Source organism: Mobula hypostoma, chromosome 1, assembly GCF_963921235.1.
Source record: "Mobula hypostoma chromosome 1, sMobHyp1.1, whole genome shotgun sequence".
Taxonomy (NCBI): Eukaryota; Metazoa; Chordata; class Chondrichthyes; order Myliobatiformes; family Myliobatidae; genus Mobula; species Mobula hypostoma.
In genome coordinates this window covers 68,040,951-68,058,205 of record NC_086097.1, presented here as the reverse complement: position 1 = coordinate 68,058,205, position 17,255 = coordinate 68,040,951, and the positions used below count along the sequence as shown (strand labels likewise).

The following is a 17,255-nucleotide window of genomic DNA, read 5'->3' as shown; positions in this document are numbered from 1 at the left end:
GTCTGACAGCCCATGGGCCTCCCCACTGCACATGGTGCCCAAGGCAACGGGGGGCTGGAGACCATGCAGTGACGACGCAGACTGAACGAGGCTACAACGGCAGACCGCTACCCTGTGCCACACATTCAAGACTTCGCAGCAAACCTACACGGCGCAAAGATCTTATCCAAGGTAGACCTCGTCTGGGGATCCCATCAAATCCCGGTACATCTGGACGACATCCCCAAAACAGCACTCATCACCCCGTTCGGACTTTTCAAATTCCTCCGAATGCCGTTCGGTCTGAAGAATGCCGCACAGACATTCCAGCGGCTAATGGACACGGTGGGACGCGATCTGGACTTTGCATTCATCTATTTGGACGACATCCTCCTAGCCAGCAGTAGTCGTCAGGAGCATCTGTCCCACCTCCGCCAGCTCTACTCCCGCCTGAGCGAATTCGGCCTTACAATCAACCCAGCCAAATGCCAGTTCGGACTCGACACCATCAACTTCCTGGGCCACAGGATTACTAAAGACGGGGCAACCCCGCTGCCCGCCAAGGTAGATGCGGTCCGCCACTTCCCCCGACCCAACACAACCAAAGGCCTGCAGGAATTCGTGGGTATGGTGAATTTCTACCACCGTTTCCTCCCCTCAGCGGCCCGAACCATGCACCCCCTGTTCACTCTGATGTCGGGTAAGGGCAAGGACATTACTTGTGATGAAGAGGCCGCAGCCGCTTTCGTTAAAACCAAAGAAGCCTTGGCAAACGCTGCGATGCTAGTGCACCCCAGAACGGACGTTCCTACTGCTCTTACGGTGGACGCATCCAACACAGCAGTCAGTGGAGTGCTGGAACAACTCATCGAAGGTCGCTGGCAACCCCTGGCGTTCTTCAGCAAACACCTACAACCACCCGAACTCAAATACAGTGCTTTCGACCAGGAGCTATTAGCACTATACCTGGCAATCTGGCATTTCAGGTACTTCTTTAGAAGGTAGGCCCTTCACCACGTTCACAGATCACAAACCGCTTACCTTTACGTTCACGAAGGTGTCCAACCCCTGGTCGTCCCGCCAGCAGCGACATCTGTCCTCCATCTCCGAGTACACGACGGACATCCGGCATGTCTCGGGAAAGGACAACGTCGTGGCGGACACACTATCCAGACCTACCATACAGGCCCTGTCCCAGGGGGTGGACTATGCAGCGCTGGCAGAGGCACAGCAGGCAGACGATGAGATCCCTAGTTACAGAACTGCGGTCTCCAGTTTGCAGCTCCAAGACCTCCCCGTAGGCCCAGGTGAGAGGACCCTACTATGTGATGTAGCTACCGGCCAAGCCCGCCCCGTCGTCCCAGCAGCCTGGCGCCGGCGGGTTTTCGAATCCATTCACATCTTAGCGCACCCCTCCATCAGGACAACCATCCGGCTGGTTGCCAACAGGTTCGTGTGGCATTGACTTCGTAAATAGGTCAGTGAATGGGCCAAAACGTGCACTCAGTGCCAAACAGCCAAGGTGCAGCGGCACACCAAAGCCCCGCCGGAGGTTCGACCACATTCATGTGGATATCGTGGGGCCCCTGCCAGTGTCGCGAAGAGCGCAGTACCTCCTAACTAACGTAGACCGGTTCACCAGATGGCCAGAGGCAGTCCCGCTCACTGACACCACCTCCGAATCCTGTGCCCGAGCACTGATCACAACCTGGGTAGCACGCTTCGGGGTACCGGCCCACATTACCTCCGAAAGGGACGCCCAGTTCACCTCCAGCCTGTGGTCAGCTATGGCCAGCCTTTTAGGATCGCAGCTACACCACACAACTACCTACCACCCACAGTCGAACGGACTAGTGGAGCATTTCCACCGTCACCTGAAGTCAGCTCTCATGGCCCGCCTGGAGGGGCCTAACTGGGTGGACGAGTTTCCCTGAGTCCTGCTCGGAATCTGCACAGCGCCTAAGGAGGATCTGCACACCTTGTCGGCCGAGTTGGTGTACGGCACACCCCTGGTCGTCCCAGGAGAGTTCATACCAGCCCCAAGGGGTCAAGAGGAAGAACCCACAGCAGTCCCGGACAGACTACGTGAGAGGCTCGGTAACCTGGCCCCACTTCACAGCACGGACAGAGCCCGACGTGCGTACCCAAAGACCTGCAGAACTGTCAGTTTCTTTTTGTACGACGGGGCGGGGGGCGGACACCGGGCACCGCTACAGCGGCCCTACGAGGGGCCGTTTAAGGTGATCAGGAACAACGGGTCCACGTTCGTGCTGGACATTGGGGGGAGAGAGGAGGTTTTCGTGGTGGACTGACTCAAATCGGCCCATGTGGACTTGGCGCAGCCGGTCCAGGCTCAGGCACCGCGGCACAGGGACAGCCCTCCCAAACAGAGGCCAATCCAGACTGTGGACATTGGGGGAGGTATCACCGTTCTGGCGGGGGGGGGTTATGTGGCGACCCACTTTCTAGCACACACGAACCGGCTCACGAAACAGTGCACGCAGGCAGAGAGGCTGGCCCCAAAAAGGGTGCCTGGCCATTTTCACCAGCAGGGGGACAATCCCGCGTGCGGAAAGGGTCTGGGAATATGCATTCCCCACAGCAGTCCCGCCCAGGGAGGGCGGGAACGGGAAGGCTTTGAAGCAGGCCGCGAAGTTTGAATAAACCTCTTTCATCGCAACTCTAACTCACCGACTACATGTGGTTATTTTAGCGCTGTGTGTAGCACACCGCTACAACCTCTCATTTACCAAATACACCTTTACCAAAAAACAACCTATCCCAATTCATACTTGCTAGATCCTTTCTAATACCATCAAAATTGGCCTTCCTCCAAATTAGATTCAAAGTTCAAAGTGATTTGTTATCAGAGTACATACATGTCACCGCATACAACCCTGAGATTCTTTTTCTGCAGGTATACTTAGCAAATCTATAGAACAGTAACCGTAAACTGTACACATCAGGAACTGTAAACTGTAAAACTGCAAATGCAGATATAAATAAAAATAAATAATGAGCATGAAATAACAATATAACAGAGTCCTTAAATGAGTGTAGCTATCCCCTTTTACTCAGAAGCTTGATGGTTGAGGGGTAGTAACTGTTCTTGAACCTAGTGGTGCGAATTCTAAGGCCACAGTGAAAAAAGAGCATAGACTGAGTGGTGAGGATTTTTGTTGATGGATGCTGCTTTTCTCCTGCAACTTAGTGGTGACTACCTTCCTGTAGCTCTCATCCCTTCCTCATTCTCCTGTGTGAGCCATTGGTCATTGGGCTGCAGCTCCAGTTCCCTTAAGCGGTTTCTAAGGAGCTGCAGCTCAGTGCACTTTGTGCAGATGTAGTTATGAGGGAAACTGGAGTTCTCCCAAAGCTCCCACATCTCATACAAGGAACATACAACTAACTCTAGACCCATTCTCAGCACACAAGATTTGTACGAGCAAAGACAAATTTACTGGAAACTTACTTGGAGCCTGCATTTGTGCTTGTCCAAGCCTGTTCTCACCCAAGTCTGTTGAGCCAAAACCAAACCAATCTAACACTGCCCCTCTCTAACAGTGGCAATTCTGCTTACACGGTGATTCACTCCCGTCTAGACTTGCAGTTTTCAAATGGCTCCCACCCTGCAAGATGTTGCTCTCTTACTTGTTACTTCAAAGTTTCTTTGGTGACATTCCAAATCTCCTCAAACACCTAATAAAATGTAGCTTCTGACCTGCCTTTTTCATAATTGCATCAATTTCCACCATCTTTACAGCATCCTAGCACCAAACACATCATTATCACCCCCATCCTCTGTTTTCCACAGAGATTGCTGTCTGTGTGATTTCCTTATGTTTGTCCCTCCCCACTGATTTCTCTCCTGACACTTAAACCTGCAAATGGAACAAGTGCTCCTACCTTTCACCTCCTTCCTCACTACCATTCAGGGTCTCAAACAATCTTTTCAGGTGAGGCAACACTTCACCTGCAAGTCTGTTGGAGACGTCTGTATCCAGTGCTCCTAGTGTGACCTCCTGTACTTTGCTAAGACCCGATGTAGATTTGGGGTCCACTTTATAAAGCACCTTCACTCTGTCCGTAACAGGGAGGATCTGCCAGTGGCCAACCATTTTAATTCCACTTCCATTTGGACAAGTGGACACATGACCTCCTCTTCTGCTATGACAAGGTCACTCTCAGTTTGGAGGAGCAGCACCTCGTATTCCATTTGGATAGCCTCCAACCTGATGGAATGAACATCAATTTCTTCAACTTCCAGTCATTTCTGCCTCCCCATCCTTTTCTCCATTTCCATTCCCCATTCTGGCTCTCTTCTTACCCCTTCTCTTCTCACCTGCTGATCACTGCCAGCTGCTGCCATTCCTCTCCTTTAGTTGAATAAAATTTTAAAGTATTAAAACTTAAAATAATGCATTTAAAATATTCAACTGGTTTCAATCAATTGTTTTCATCAGGATGCCTGTTCTTTCTGGGTTATTAGTACGGTAATGATGTGCAGAGTAATACATGGGGAAGGCAGGATTCTAGAAAGTTTACAGTCTCTCTAAGCTTCGTTGTGAACCATGCACATTTATTCCAGTGGTACATTTCTCTGCTGTCTGTCTTAGGGAAAGTACTCTGAGTACTCTTCAAATGCTTACTTCCAAATAAAATGCAAGGATCATCACCAACCCACTCTATGTGACGTTTCTCCACTTTTACAAGCTTTGACTCTACTTATTTAGAAAGTAATGTAAAACTCTCTTAACAACTCTTCCTTTGATTTTTGACTGCTCACAGCAATTAATTTCCTTATTAATTTTATGATCGCATGTAAGTTATAATCCAAGCCAAAGACTCCAATCACATTGAAAATTGCGGGTAATCAAGAGCATTTCATTGCCTTGGCACAGCTTTCAGTCTTTCTGTATTGCTGCACCTCACATCAGCAAATGTCCTTTGATAATAGAACTAATTTTCAAACCCAATGGCAAACCATTCAACCTATATGCTCTCCACTCCAGATTCAAGGTCCCCACAACTTCAGTAGTTGAGTTTTAGAGTGCAGATAACACTTGGATATACAGAAATTTCAAAGCCAAGCTCTCAGCTATTCATTGAAGCTCAAAAGATGATGAGCCTAGCATGCATTGCAAGACACAGGCCTTCGACAAACTTGATCCCCATTGTACAACATTGACCTCTGACAATAAAGGTTTCTAGGAGTTCTTGAAAATGAAAGAGCATTCCTGACAATTTGGAGTCATGATCAGTGAAGGCAGAAATTGGTAATGAAATCTATTATCGCCTTCAGTACACAAACATAGGCTTTGGATAAATCAGGAGAATAGTGTTTGAAGATAAATATGCTAGATCTGGCACTAAAACTCCCGGTCTGCTGGGCAATGGTGAATCTTGCCTTCCTATATATTTCTGAGACATGGAGTATCTGCAACAAGCACATCAAGGCACTGGAAAGATGTCACTGGCACTCCATCCAAATCCACTATATGTATCCACAATCCATCATCCATATCCTCTCCCAGGTCAGCTTCCTCAGCATTAAGACCTCAATTACATTCAGTCTGCTCCGTTGCTCCCATGCTGACACCAGACTCCCTCTTCTGAGCTCTGTGACCAGGAGAGCATAGGAAGATGCAAGGATGTTCTCAAAGCCTGCTTGAAAACTGTACCATTAACCACGCAATGCAAAGGCACATTTTGGATGTCATTGAGAATTTTGAGTAATAAGGGGAGAGAGTAGGATTACTGTTGGCTATAAGAATGTGAAAGTGAGAAGTTGCTCAAAGTGCTCACAGTGCTGCAGCCTGAGGCAATGTCTGTCAATAACAAGTTTAAGGTGATAGATTCTACCTACTCATATAAAACATTTGGCCCATCAACACTACTCCACCATTTCTTCAGGGCTGATTTATTATCCCCTCAACCCCATTCCCTTGGCTTCTCCCTAATACTTTTGATGCCCTGATTAATTAAGAACCTATCAACCTTCGCATTAAATATACCCAATGACTTGGGCTGCACACCTGTCTGTGGCAATAAATTCCATGGATTCGCCATCCTCTGGCTAAAAGGAAATTTTCCTCATCTCTGTTCTAAATGAATATCCCTCTATTCTGAGGCTGTACCCTCTGGTCCTAGGCTCCTCCACTATAGGAAACATCCTCACCACATCCATTCTATTTAGGACTTTCAATATTTGATAGGTTTCAATGAGATCCTCCCTCATTCTTCTAAACTCCAGTCAGTACAGGCCCAGAGCCATCAATATGTTAACCCTTTCATTCCTGGGATCATTCTCATGAACCTCTTCAAGGCCATCTCCAATGCCAGCACATCCTTTCTCAGATAACAGGCCCAAAACTGCTCATAATACTCCAAGTGCCATCTGACCAATGCCTTCAGCATGATGTCTTTGCTTTTGTATTCTAGTATTCAAAATTAATGCTAAAGTTGCATTTGCCTTCCTTACCACCAACTCAACCTGCAAGTTAACCTTCAGGGAATCCTGCACGAGAACTCCCAAGTCCTTTGCACCTCTGGATTTTGAATTTTCTCACCACTAAAAAAAATTAGTCTGCACCTTTTTTCCTCCTACCAAAGGGCTTGACCACGCACTGAGCTAGACTATATTCTATTTGCCACTTCTTTGGCCATTCTCCCAATCTGTGTGTCCTTCTGCAGACACCCATCTTCCTCAATACAACCTGCTCCTCCACCTATCTTCATATCATCTGCAAACATGGCCACAAAGCCATCAATCCCTTCATCTACAGAAAATCATTGACCGATAACATGAAAAGAAGCAATCCCAATACTGACCCCTGTGGAATACCATTAGCCACCGGTCGCCAATTAGAAAAGGCCCCTTTATTCCCATTCTTTGCCTACTGCCAGTCAGCCAATGTTCTATCCATGTCAATATCTTTCCTGTAGTATCCATGGAACCATAGAAACTACAGCACAGAAACAGGCCTTTTGGGCCTTCTAGGCTGTGCCGAACCATTTTCTGCCTAGTCCCACTGACCTGCACACGGACCATATCCCTCCATACACCTCCCATCCATGTATCTGTCCAACTTATTCTTAAATGTTAAAAAAGAACCCGCATTTACCACCTCATCTGGCAGCTCATTCCATACTCCCACCACTCTCTGTGTGAAGAAGCCCCCGCTAATGTTCCCTTTAAACTTTCCCCCCCTCATCCTTAACCCATGTCCTCTTTTTTTTCTCCCCTTGCGTCAGTAGAAAAAGCCTGCTTGCATTCACTCTATCTATACCCATCATAATTTTATATACCTCTATCAAATCTCCCCTCATTCTTCTACGCTCCAGGGAATAAAGTCCTAACCTATTCAACCTTTCTCCTGTAACTGAGTTTCTCAAGTCCTGGCAACATCCTTGTAAACCTTCTCTGCACTCTTTCAACCTTATTTATATCCTTCCTGTAATTTGGTGACCAAAACTGAACACAATACTCCAGATTCGGCCTCACCAATGCCTTATACAACCTCATCATAACATTCCAACGCTTACACTCAATACTTTGATTAATAAAGGCCAATGTACCAAAAGCTCTCTTTATGACCCTATCTACTTATGACGCCACTTTTAGGGAATTTTGTATCTGTATTCCCAGATCCCTCTGTTCTACTGCACTCCTCAGTGCCTTACCATTAACCCTGTATGTTCTACCTTGGTTTGTCCTTCCAATGTGCAATACCTCACACTTGTCTGTATTAAACTCCATCTGCCATTTTTCAGCCCATTTTTCCAGCTGGTCCAAGTCCCTCTGCAGGCTCTGAAAACCTTCCTCACTGTCTACTACACCTCCAATCTTTGTATCATCAGTAAACTTGCTGATCCAATTTACCACATTATCATCCAGATCATTGATATAGATGACAAATAACAATGGACCCAGCACTGATCCCTGTGGCACACCACTAGTCACAGGCCTCCACTCAGAGAAGCAATTCTCTACCACCACTCTCTGGCTTCTTCCATCAAGCCAATGTCTAATCCAATTTACCACCTCTCCATGTATACCTAGCGACTGAATTTTCCTAACTAACCTCCCATGCGGGACCTTGTCAAAGGCCTTACTGAAATCCATGTAGACAATATCCACTGCCTTCCCTTCATCCACTTTCCTGGTAACCTCATCGAAAAACTCCAACAGATTGGTCAAACATGACCTACCACGCACAAAGCCATGTTGACTCTCCTATCATGGGCTCTTATCTTGTTAATCTGCTTCATGTGTGGCACCTTGTCAAATGCCTTCTGAAAATCCAAGTAAACAATATCCACTGACTCCTTTGTCTATTCTGCCTGTTATTTCCTTAGATTTGTTGGAATTCTTTGAGATAGATCTGTCCTGTAGATTTTGAATTGCTACCAGAAATTCTAGCTATTGCTGTTCTGCCGTCATCCCTGCTAGTGTCCCCTTCTAATCAACTTTGACCAGCTCTTCTCTCATGCCTCCCTAATTCCCTTTACTCCACTGTAATACGGATACATTCAATTTTAGCTTACTGCAAACTGCAGGCTGGATGTTATCATATTGTAAGCACTATCTCCTAATATTTCCTTTACTTTAAGCTCCCTAGTCAAATCTGGGTCATTACATAATACCCAGTCCAGAATTGCCATTCCCCTAGTGGGCTGAACCACAAGCTGCATTCACGTAGGCATTCTACAAATCCCCTGTCTTAGGATCCAGCACCGACCTGACTGCACATTGAAATCCCCTATGGCTATCACAGCATTGCCATTATAACATGCCTTTTTTGATGAGGTATTATTTATTGTTCTCCTTAACTGCACAATAGTTTTGGTTTTTTTGTTTCTGGAGGTTACCTCCACCATCACCTCCTGTCTCCATCTCCTGGACACCTGGTAGAACAGACTTGTCTCATGTTGTTAATCATCTCCACCAAAGCTTGAATGACAATATTTATGAGTCAGTATTTGTACCCTCCTATATCTCCCCAATAAGATCAGATATAGGAGTAGCATGTGTGAACTGTGCGGATCCCTTTCTGGGCTGGAGTTCTAATACAAAGTTGCTGGGCTGAGAGCCAGCAACTGCTCAAGATGTCACTGGAGCTTTATTTTGTGGTGCTGCCATTCTCCATTTGATAAACAAAATGCACCTACTCTGTGGCAGTAGCTTTTAAAAGAAGACGATAATTTTGACAACTTGTAAAAATTTCAACTGAATAATTTCGAAGTTCTGATTTGTAGACAAATGAATTTACAGGCAATTGCTTTAGTATTTTCAAGGACTTCTTTTTTGGAGTTGTGATCTTAGTCTGACAGCTGTGGAGCTACAATGGCTGCCTTGTGCTCCAGGCCTTTAATCGGCAGTTATGAACAAAATAATTTAAAACAGGATAGTGGTATGCTTTTGTCTAAATAAAGAAAATGCTGCATTCAAAAATAGTGCAATTTGAATTGGCAATGCTCCTGAATAAAAAAGGCTGAAGTGGACATCCCAGGAGCAATAATGATTGCTGTCCGACAAAGCATGCTGAAATAATACAGCCAAGATAATTAACAGAAATTAAAAATTTTATAAGTTGTTTCCACTATTCGTTATTGTCATGGATTTGAACTTGAGGGATTTATTTCATATGGACTGTACGATGCACCTTAAAAGAAATGTAATTTATATCTCCTTCAGGCTGAATGTCATTTTCACCAATACAATAAACAGGTAGAAAGGAAGGTCATGGGTGTGTAGACTCACAAGTACTGAGGTGCAAGGCTGCAAATTGGAGCCAAGGGATTTTTTAAGCTGGCACACAGGTGGGAATCGTGGACATCTATAGTAGAGCGTAGATGCTCTATGTGCTCAGTCTTTATGTCATTTCCATCTAAATATTTATTGGGTAATCCATGTATATTTCAGTAAAATTAAAGTTGATTAGAATATGATCACTTAATTTTTAAATTAAGCACAATTATAATAATAAATAGAAGATTGGGTTAAGGGAGAGAACAAGGAAATGACAAAAACCATGCAATCAAAAGAAAAGGATTATTTTTAAACACATTTATCAACTGATCATATAATTGTGCTAGCTTAATATTGCAAAAATAAGCTTTTATTACAGTAACAGTAAGATGCATTTATACGTGAACTCTGCTTCCAGTAAAAATGAGCGGCTCAAGGGGACCTGAAGTTCTCTGTACTTCTTGGTAGTCTAATAGTGATTGCATAACTACAAAATAAATTAGTCTAAAATGAGATTACAGAATGGGCTTTTTCACCCCCTAAAGACTTCAACAGAGTAAATGAAAGGTGAATTTCCATCTGAAACAATTAATCCTGTCTTGATTGGTTCAGTGAAAAAGGAGCTGGATGTGTACCTAGTTAATAGGTTTTGGGAGTTTTGAGAATGAGAATACACATAGGTATTGAAGTATTCTTTGAATCTAGCAGTTAGTATAATGGAAATATGTGATGTGGTTTGTTATATTGAACATAATGATTGTATTGGTTAAATCACCATGAAGATTCACAACAAAATTTTATCAAGCTTTATCAAGTTAAAGCCTCAGCTGTAGTCATACTTTTTTGTTCATGCAAATTATAGAAAATGTTTCACAGATGATAAATATAATACTTCTAGAGATCTTTCTTCATCCATATTTTTCCTACTGTGCCTTCTCTTTTGTTAGACAAGTTAGTATGCCTGGATTAGTAAATGAAGGTTAGTGGGATAGTTAATAGCTATATAGCTTTGTTTTCATTCATAGAATTTGGACATTACTTAAGCAGTTTGTTGGACAGTTCAGATTATTCACTCCCTGAGACTTCTGGTGTCTTTCTGGCACAATGCTGATTAGTGAAGACTTTCAGGAATTTGACTCAGTGGAGGTGAAAAGACTATAATTAAATGTCTAAGTTGGAATTGTATGTGATATAAGTGTGACCAGATTGACCACCAGCCTTTGTGTCCAGCACGTAATTCTTCAGAATTTCCGCCATCTCCAATAGGATCCCACCACCAAACACACCTTTCCCTCCTCCCCCCGCCCTACTGCTTTCTGCTTTCCGTAGGGATCCTTGTCTATTCGTCCCTTCCCGCTGATCTCCCTCCTGGCACTTATCCTTGCAAGCGGAACAAGTGCTACACTTGCCCCTACACCTCCTCCCTTACTGCTATTCAGGGCCCCAAACAGTCTTTCCAGGTGAAGTGACACTTCATCTGTGAGTCCGTTGAGGTCATATGCTGTGTCCAGTACTCCCGGTGTAGCCTCCTGTCTATCGATAAGACCCAACTTAGATTGGGAGACCGCTTCACCGAGCACCTGTGCTCCATCCGCCAGAAAAAGCAGGATGTCCCAGTGGCCACCCATTTTAATTTCACTTCCCATTCTGATATATCAATCCGTGGCCTCCTCCACTCCACACCCCGCATCTTTTAAATCTACTCCTTATCTTTTTTTTCCCCAGTCCTGCTGAAGGGTCTCAGCCCGAAAAGTTGACTGTACTCTTTTCCAAAGATGCTGCCTGGCCTGCTGAGTTCCTCCAGCATTTTGTGTGTGTTCCTCTGATCCTGCTGTCTTTGTCCTTCCCAGTAGTTGGAGTTGTAAGTTTGTGAGGAACTGGTTAAGAAACTTCGAGTTATTGCAGCGTATTTTGTAGGTGGTTCATCATGCAACAACTGTGTCTTTGTTTTGGAGGGATCACACTCTTCAGCTGGCTGAACAGAATGTGGATAAAGGGGGCGCTTCATCCTGACTGGAACCACACTCACTCTGGAAAGTGGAGAGTATGGGGATAGGTTTGAGCAGCAGCAAGATTGTACATTTGATTTTTGTTATTCTTTCTCTTAAAAGCTCACCTACTGCAACTGATGTCTCAGCTTGCTTCGGAATAACTATATGAGAGAATCATTAAACAGATTCTTTTTTTTACTTTGGAGGTTTACAGACAGAAGTTCAGGCACCTTCAATATTTGTTTCAGAACAAGAACAGGAATGTCATAGCTATCATATATTCTGGGAAGTACACATGTGCTAAGTCTTCAATTGCTCACAATATAGACTTTACAAATAGTTCAACATCTATGGTCTCAGAGGTAGTGTTTTCATGGGCTGAGCTTACCATGTCAAATAGTGATGGATATTTGCAGCCTGCCTAGAAAGACATTTCTGGTGGTAACACATGATTATCAGTGACTACTGCTTTTTTCCGTGACTGCGTGTTAAGGATTTCCAAGTTGGCTGCATATGAATGTACAGGTCAGGTAACTGATAATTCTGAGGTGGACTTTATCTAAGTGAATGAATACTTCGATTTGTCTCTACCTGGATACTCCAAGAAGATGGTGCCATTCCCTCTAATGTATGGTATCCACCATAGAAACAGATATTTTTTATATGAACTGCTGAGTGAAACCACAAGGACTAAATTTCAAGAAAATTCAGGATGCTTTTCTGACGCATTGATTTAATATTCCAAGCTTTTTAATATGGGCTTTTTGGTACATAGTCATAGTCATACTTTATTGATCCCAGGGAGAAATTGGTTTTTGTTACAGTTGCACCATAAATAATAAATAGTAATAGAACCATAAATAGTTAAATAGTAATATGTAAATTATGCCAGTAAATTATGAAATAAGTCCAGGACCAGCCTATGGGCACAGGGTCTCTGACCCTCCAAGGGAGGAGTTGTAAAGTTTGATGGCCACAGGCAGGAATGACTTCCTATGACGCTCTGTGCTGCATCTTGGAGGAATGAGTCTCTGGCTGAATGTACTCCTGTGCCTACCCAGTACATTATGTAGTGGATGGGAGACATTGACCAAGATGGCATGCAACTTCGACAGCATCCTCTTTTCAGACACCACCGTCAGAGAGTGCTTAAGAGTTTGCTCAGGAGGCGAGATATATTTTACTAGCCCAGTAGGAAATCTTACAACATTGCACAGAATTTCTGCAGTGAAAAGCCTGACAATCAGTTGTGTAATTGAGTAAGAAATTGTAGCTAGGAAGCATACTTTTGGTGCAGGACCTGGTTAGGACTGGCTGACGAAGATCTCCAGAATGACCGTGGTATACTGTGTCCTGAGCCGAATTTCATGACACAATGGGGTTTCAAATGAAGGGAAATGAAATGACTCAGCACTACTTTTTTTTTTGGAGATTTGGAAAATAGCTGAGAAGAATGAAAACTAGATAGAGGCAACGAGCTTTACTGCCCTAAATTTCTTGCTGGTTTGCTGTGGAACATAGCCCATGAGATTCTGCGGTCTGTGCTCAGAAATTGTTATTTTACAGTGCATTACTTCATAGTCCACTAGGTGCATTACCATGGTGTATTTGCCCAATTCCGTCCCACCCTACTTGACTTCACATTCTTTACTGGATGGAAAATTCTTTTTGAACTTGATTTATTAGAGTGGGAAGTTTGATTTCAAAGGTTCTGTTTATATAACATATGGTGTAAGTATTTGTTTAAATGAACATTATTTGTGTTTTATTACTTTAATGAGAATTCTGACAAGCACAGAAGGTACTTTAATATTTCCTCATTGTATCATGCAAGCTATTTGTCCTTTGGTTCAGGGGGTGACCTTCTGTGTTGAAAATTTCCTCGGTATTGAATGTTAATCCATGCCTTTTTTTATCCAATTGTTTTTGCTTTCTCATAAATCACCTAATTAGTATTAATTGACATAAAGCCTTAAAATATACTTCAAAGTCATTACATGAATTTTGCACTGAAAGAAAATCCTCAACCTAATTTTCCCCTTATAGTAATGTGCTGTTAATATGTATTAAATAAGATTGTTTTATTATGATTAATAAAGTATTAATGGTTGTACTGCCCTGTAGTATGAGACCAGAACATTGAATACAATATAAGTAATTTAAAATATTTTCTAATTCAACTAATTCATCTGAGCATAATAATTTCTGGTTGAGATGCATTGATCTGTGCAGTGTACTGAAACTTCTTTGGGTATGTGGTGCTACTTTTGGTTACTGATACTACTTTTGAAAGGAATGTTGAAATACTGCAAAAGAAAAATCAGTAAAATGGTATTGATTGCCATTTAATAATTGTATCAATACTTCCTATACTGAAGAATGGAGAACAACCCATAAAAGTTTCCCTTAAATTTCGTCTTTCCTTCACAATCACTAAGCAGATTCCATTCAAGAAAAGTATGTGTTCACCAATTATTAATTAAAATGGCAGTATTCAATTTCAACATCATTCTGTGCAAAATTTTAAAAAATGAGAACTGTCACTTTTTAACTGGTCAGAAACGTTTGTACAACATTCCTAGCGCAATCTAATGAGCCAGAATGAGTTTGATACATCATTTTAATATATTATTTTCAAAATCTTGATGTTTAGTAGCATTGTTTATAATTTAAATTTGCATAGACAAATTACATGTGCTAACTTCATAAAATGAAATTAGTATGAATTATTATTACACAACCATTTTTTTTCTTTTGCGTTCAATATTTCCTGTAAAATAACAAAAGTTTAATCAGGCCACTTTACTAGACCCTATAGTATTTGAAGTTATAACAAATCCATTCCTCTGGTTATTAAATGTCAAGATTGTGTTAAAAGAGATGGAACCATTCAAAAATTCAATTCTTTATTCTGCTCATGATCCAGACCATTTTCATTGTTCCTTTTCTGAAATACCAAGCATTGGGATGTTTTTTTTTGAGGTGGTTACAAAGATCTGTGAGAGCTATAATAATTTTTCTGTTTCAGTCTCAGGGATTCAGTTACTGGTAGAACATGATATTGATTATATGTCACTCTTTTGAGATTAAATATTTATGGAATGTAGGAATAGCATTTTGGCCAATATTATATTGAAGTATTCCATTTTATATAGTTGTTATAAAGAGCTGCTTAACTTTTTTTTTAGTGATTTTTTTTAGATGTTTGTAAGATTTAGATTTTATGTTTAGAAATTATGAAATTGAGAATAAATTATTTTGAAATAAAATTCAAAATAAAATTATTACTTTTTATGAAATGTTTATAATTTTTGTTTAATTGCATTTTTCCTATTTACACTCTATGTTCATTTTTGCTGATTTTTTAAACATGTCTTTTGTTTGGATACTTTGAAATTGATTAAATATTGGCCAATAACCCTTTAATCTAACTCTGTAAGATTGTTTAAATTAACATTTTTAAATGGCTTTTTTTAACAAGGGACTCACTAGTATTCTGGTGTTAAACTCACTTGAATCTTTTGTTTGTTTTGCTTGCAGTCTTTGGATGGATTTATATTTGCACTAAACCAAGAAGGAAGGTTTTTATACATCTCTGAAACTGTCTCCATCTACTTAGGCCTTTCACAGGTAAGTAAGTATAATTTTCCTGTCATATGTCTGATGGCATTTTTGTCATGAAAGTGCCTTTGTAATCAGTTCTATGCCACAACTGCTAAATTCCTGGAGTGTAATGTGTGGATGGCCATTTTATGCATTGTAAAAATAAAAATAATGGAACTTAATTGTGTTAATTTGAAGGATAATCAGCTTTACAAAAATGCAGACACTAATCTTTGGAGATTTGCCTGAGAATAGTATTAATGTGCCCATGGAAGAACATTGCTTTAAGGTATCACTGAAATCTTGGTAAATAGTCCCTTGGGTGAAAAGGCTATAAATTTGTGTATCAACTGTACATTGGAACTCAACCTAAAATATGTGCTTTACACTGCTTTGTCTTCCATTTCTTGTTACTGTCACTCATATGCTACATTTTTTGGTTGAAACTGGGTTAGTGATTCTAATTGATTTTATCTTAGATTTTTTTCTGAATATTTCTTATGTTAGCTGACATGCTACATTAGGCTAATACAGGGACAAATGCCTACAAGTATCTAGAATTTCTTCTCTATTCAAAATAATGCATGATTTTTGTAGTGGAATCAGTGGATTGTAGTCTAGCTTCAAAAGCAGCTTTGTTAAAATCAATGAAGAGATTTTTATGGCATATTGCAAATTGCTGATGTAACTTTCTATAGCAGATTTAGCACTAGTGACCAGAGTTGAATTTCTAGGCAAAATAATATTGATATAATTGTGTGTTTGTGAAATATGTGGCCTTCAGAATAACTGAGTGAACAATGGTTCATGGAAGTTAAAGAAAAGGGTTGCAATTGTTGAAGTTAAAATCTACATTTCTTTGTTGAGAGCAGAAATTGTACTGTTTGATGAGACTGACTATATCTGAAATAACATTTGAGAAATTTCACAGTGAGGGGACTCGTAAATGGATTTTCCACATAATCAGTTCCTTTTCAATTAATATTGATTTCTATCTGCAAAGACTAGAGTAGGTTATCAGAGGGAAGGATTTCTTTCTTTGATATGTTTTCTATCTGATATGCTTGTACCCTGCATGAGAAGAAGCATTTGCCAGCTCAACTATTAAATTTTGTATTATTTTATCTATTAAATAAGACATTGAATAGAACAGGTTATAACTACTGACCTAATATTTAAAATAATTTAGCTTCATTGTAAAATTTACACTAAGATAAGCTTCAAAATTGTTTTTTTTTAATATTGGGTAACATAGTTAAAGTAATAAATTTAATATTCAATTAAAGACGCAGACTGAGGAATGTATTCACATTAAAAACAATTTCAAATCCATCTACATACACCATCATAATCAGTCTTAGATAAAATAATTTGCAGTTGGACAGTGAATCTTAACTCCTAAGGAGTTGAAAGGAATATATAAACAGTTCAGTGAGGTATCTATGTCATTTTTTTGTAGCCTGACCTTATTTGGTTGGGATTGTTGAATTGCTCATCACATACAACTGTGCAAGGCAGCTTGCTGGAACCGGGACGAGTACAATATTGGATAATGTGGAGGTGCTGTCTTTTTGTTGGACCATGTGTCAGTCTTTGGAGTATATTTATTGTTTAGTGATCAGCCAGGTATGACAGTATGGCAAATGTATGCATCTGTTGATAATGCAATATATGCTGAATACATCTTAACCAATTTAGGCATAAAAGTTGTTAAGGTTTCCATAAAGACAGACTGCTAATTGTTTTAAAACTCAAAGCAGAGTGAGCCATCAATAAAAAACACTGCTTTAGTCAAGTCAATTGAACACTGTACAGTGCTGATATTTTGTTTTTATTTGGGCCTTACTGAAGGTGTAGTTGTTGACTTAGTCTACTAAGATTTTAACTTGCAGGCCTCTGCAACCTTTCGTAATGTCATTCAAAACAAGGACCTT

General features: G+C 41.3%; 1 protein-coding gene across 4 annotated transcripts in view; it reads left to right on the top strand.

Moving 5' to 3' along the window:
- Window positions 1–17,255, top strand: part of LOC134347808 (neuronal PAS domain-containing protein 3) — a 1,099,666-nt gene that overhangs the window by 656,328 nt on the left and 426,083 nt on the right. For all 4 annotated transcript variants that reach the window (XM_063050259.1, XM_063050267.1, XM_063050274.1 and 1 more), the window contains one exon: window positions 15,259–15,348. In XM_063050259.1, coding sequence (XP_062906329.1) covers window positions 15,259–15,348 — 90 coding nt within the window. The remainder of the gene's footprint in view (window positions 1–15,258; window positions 15,349–17,255) is intronic.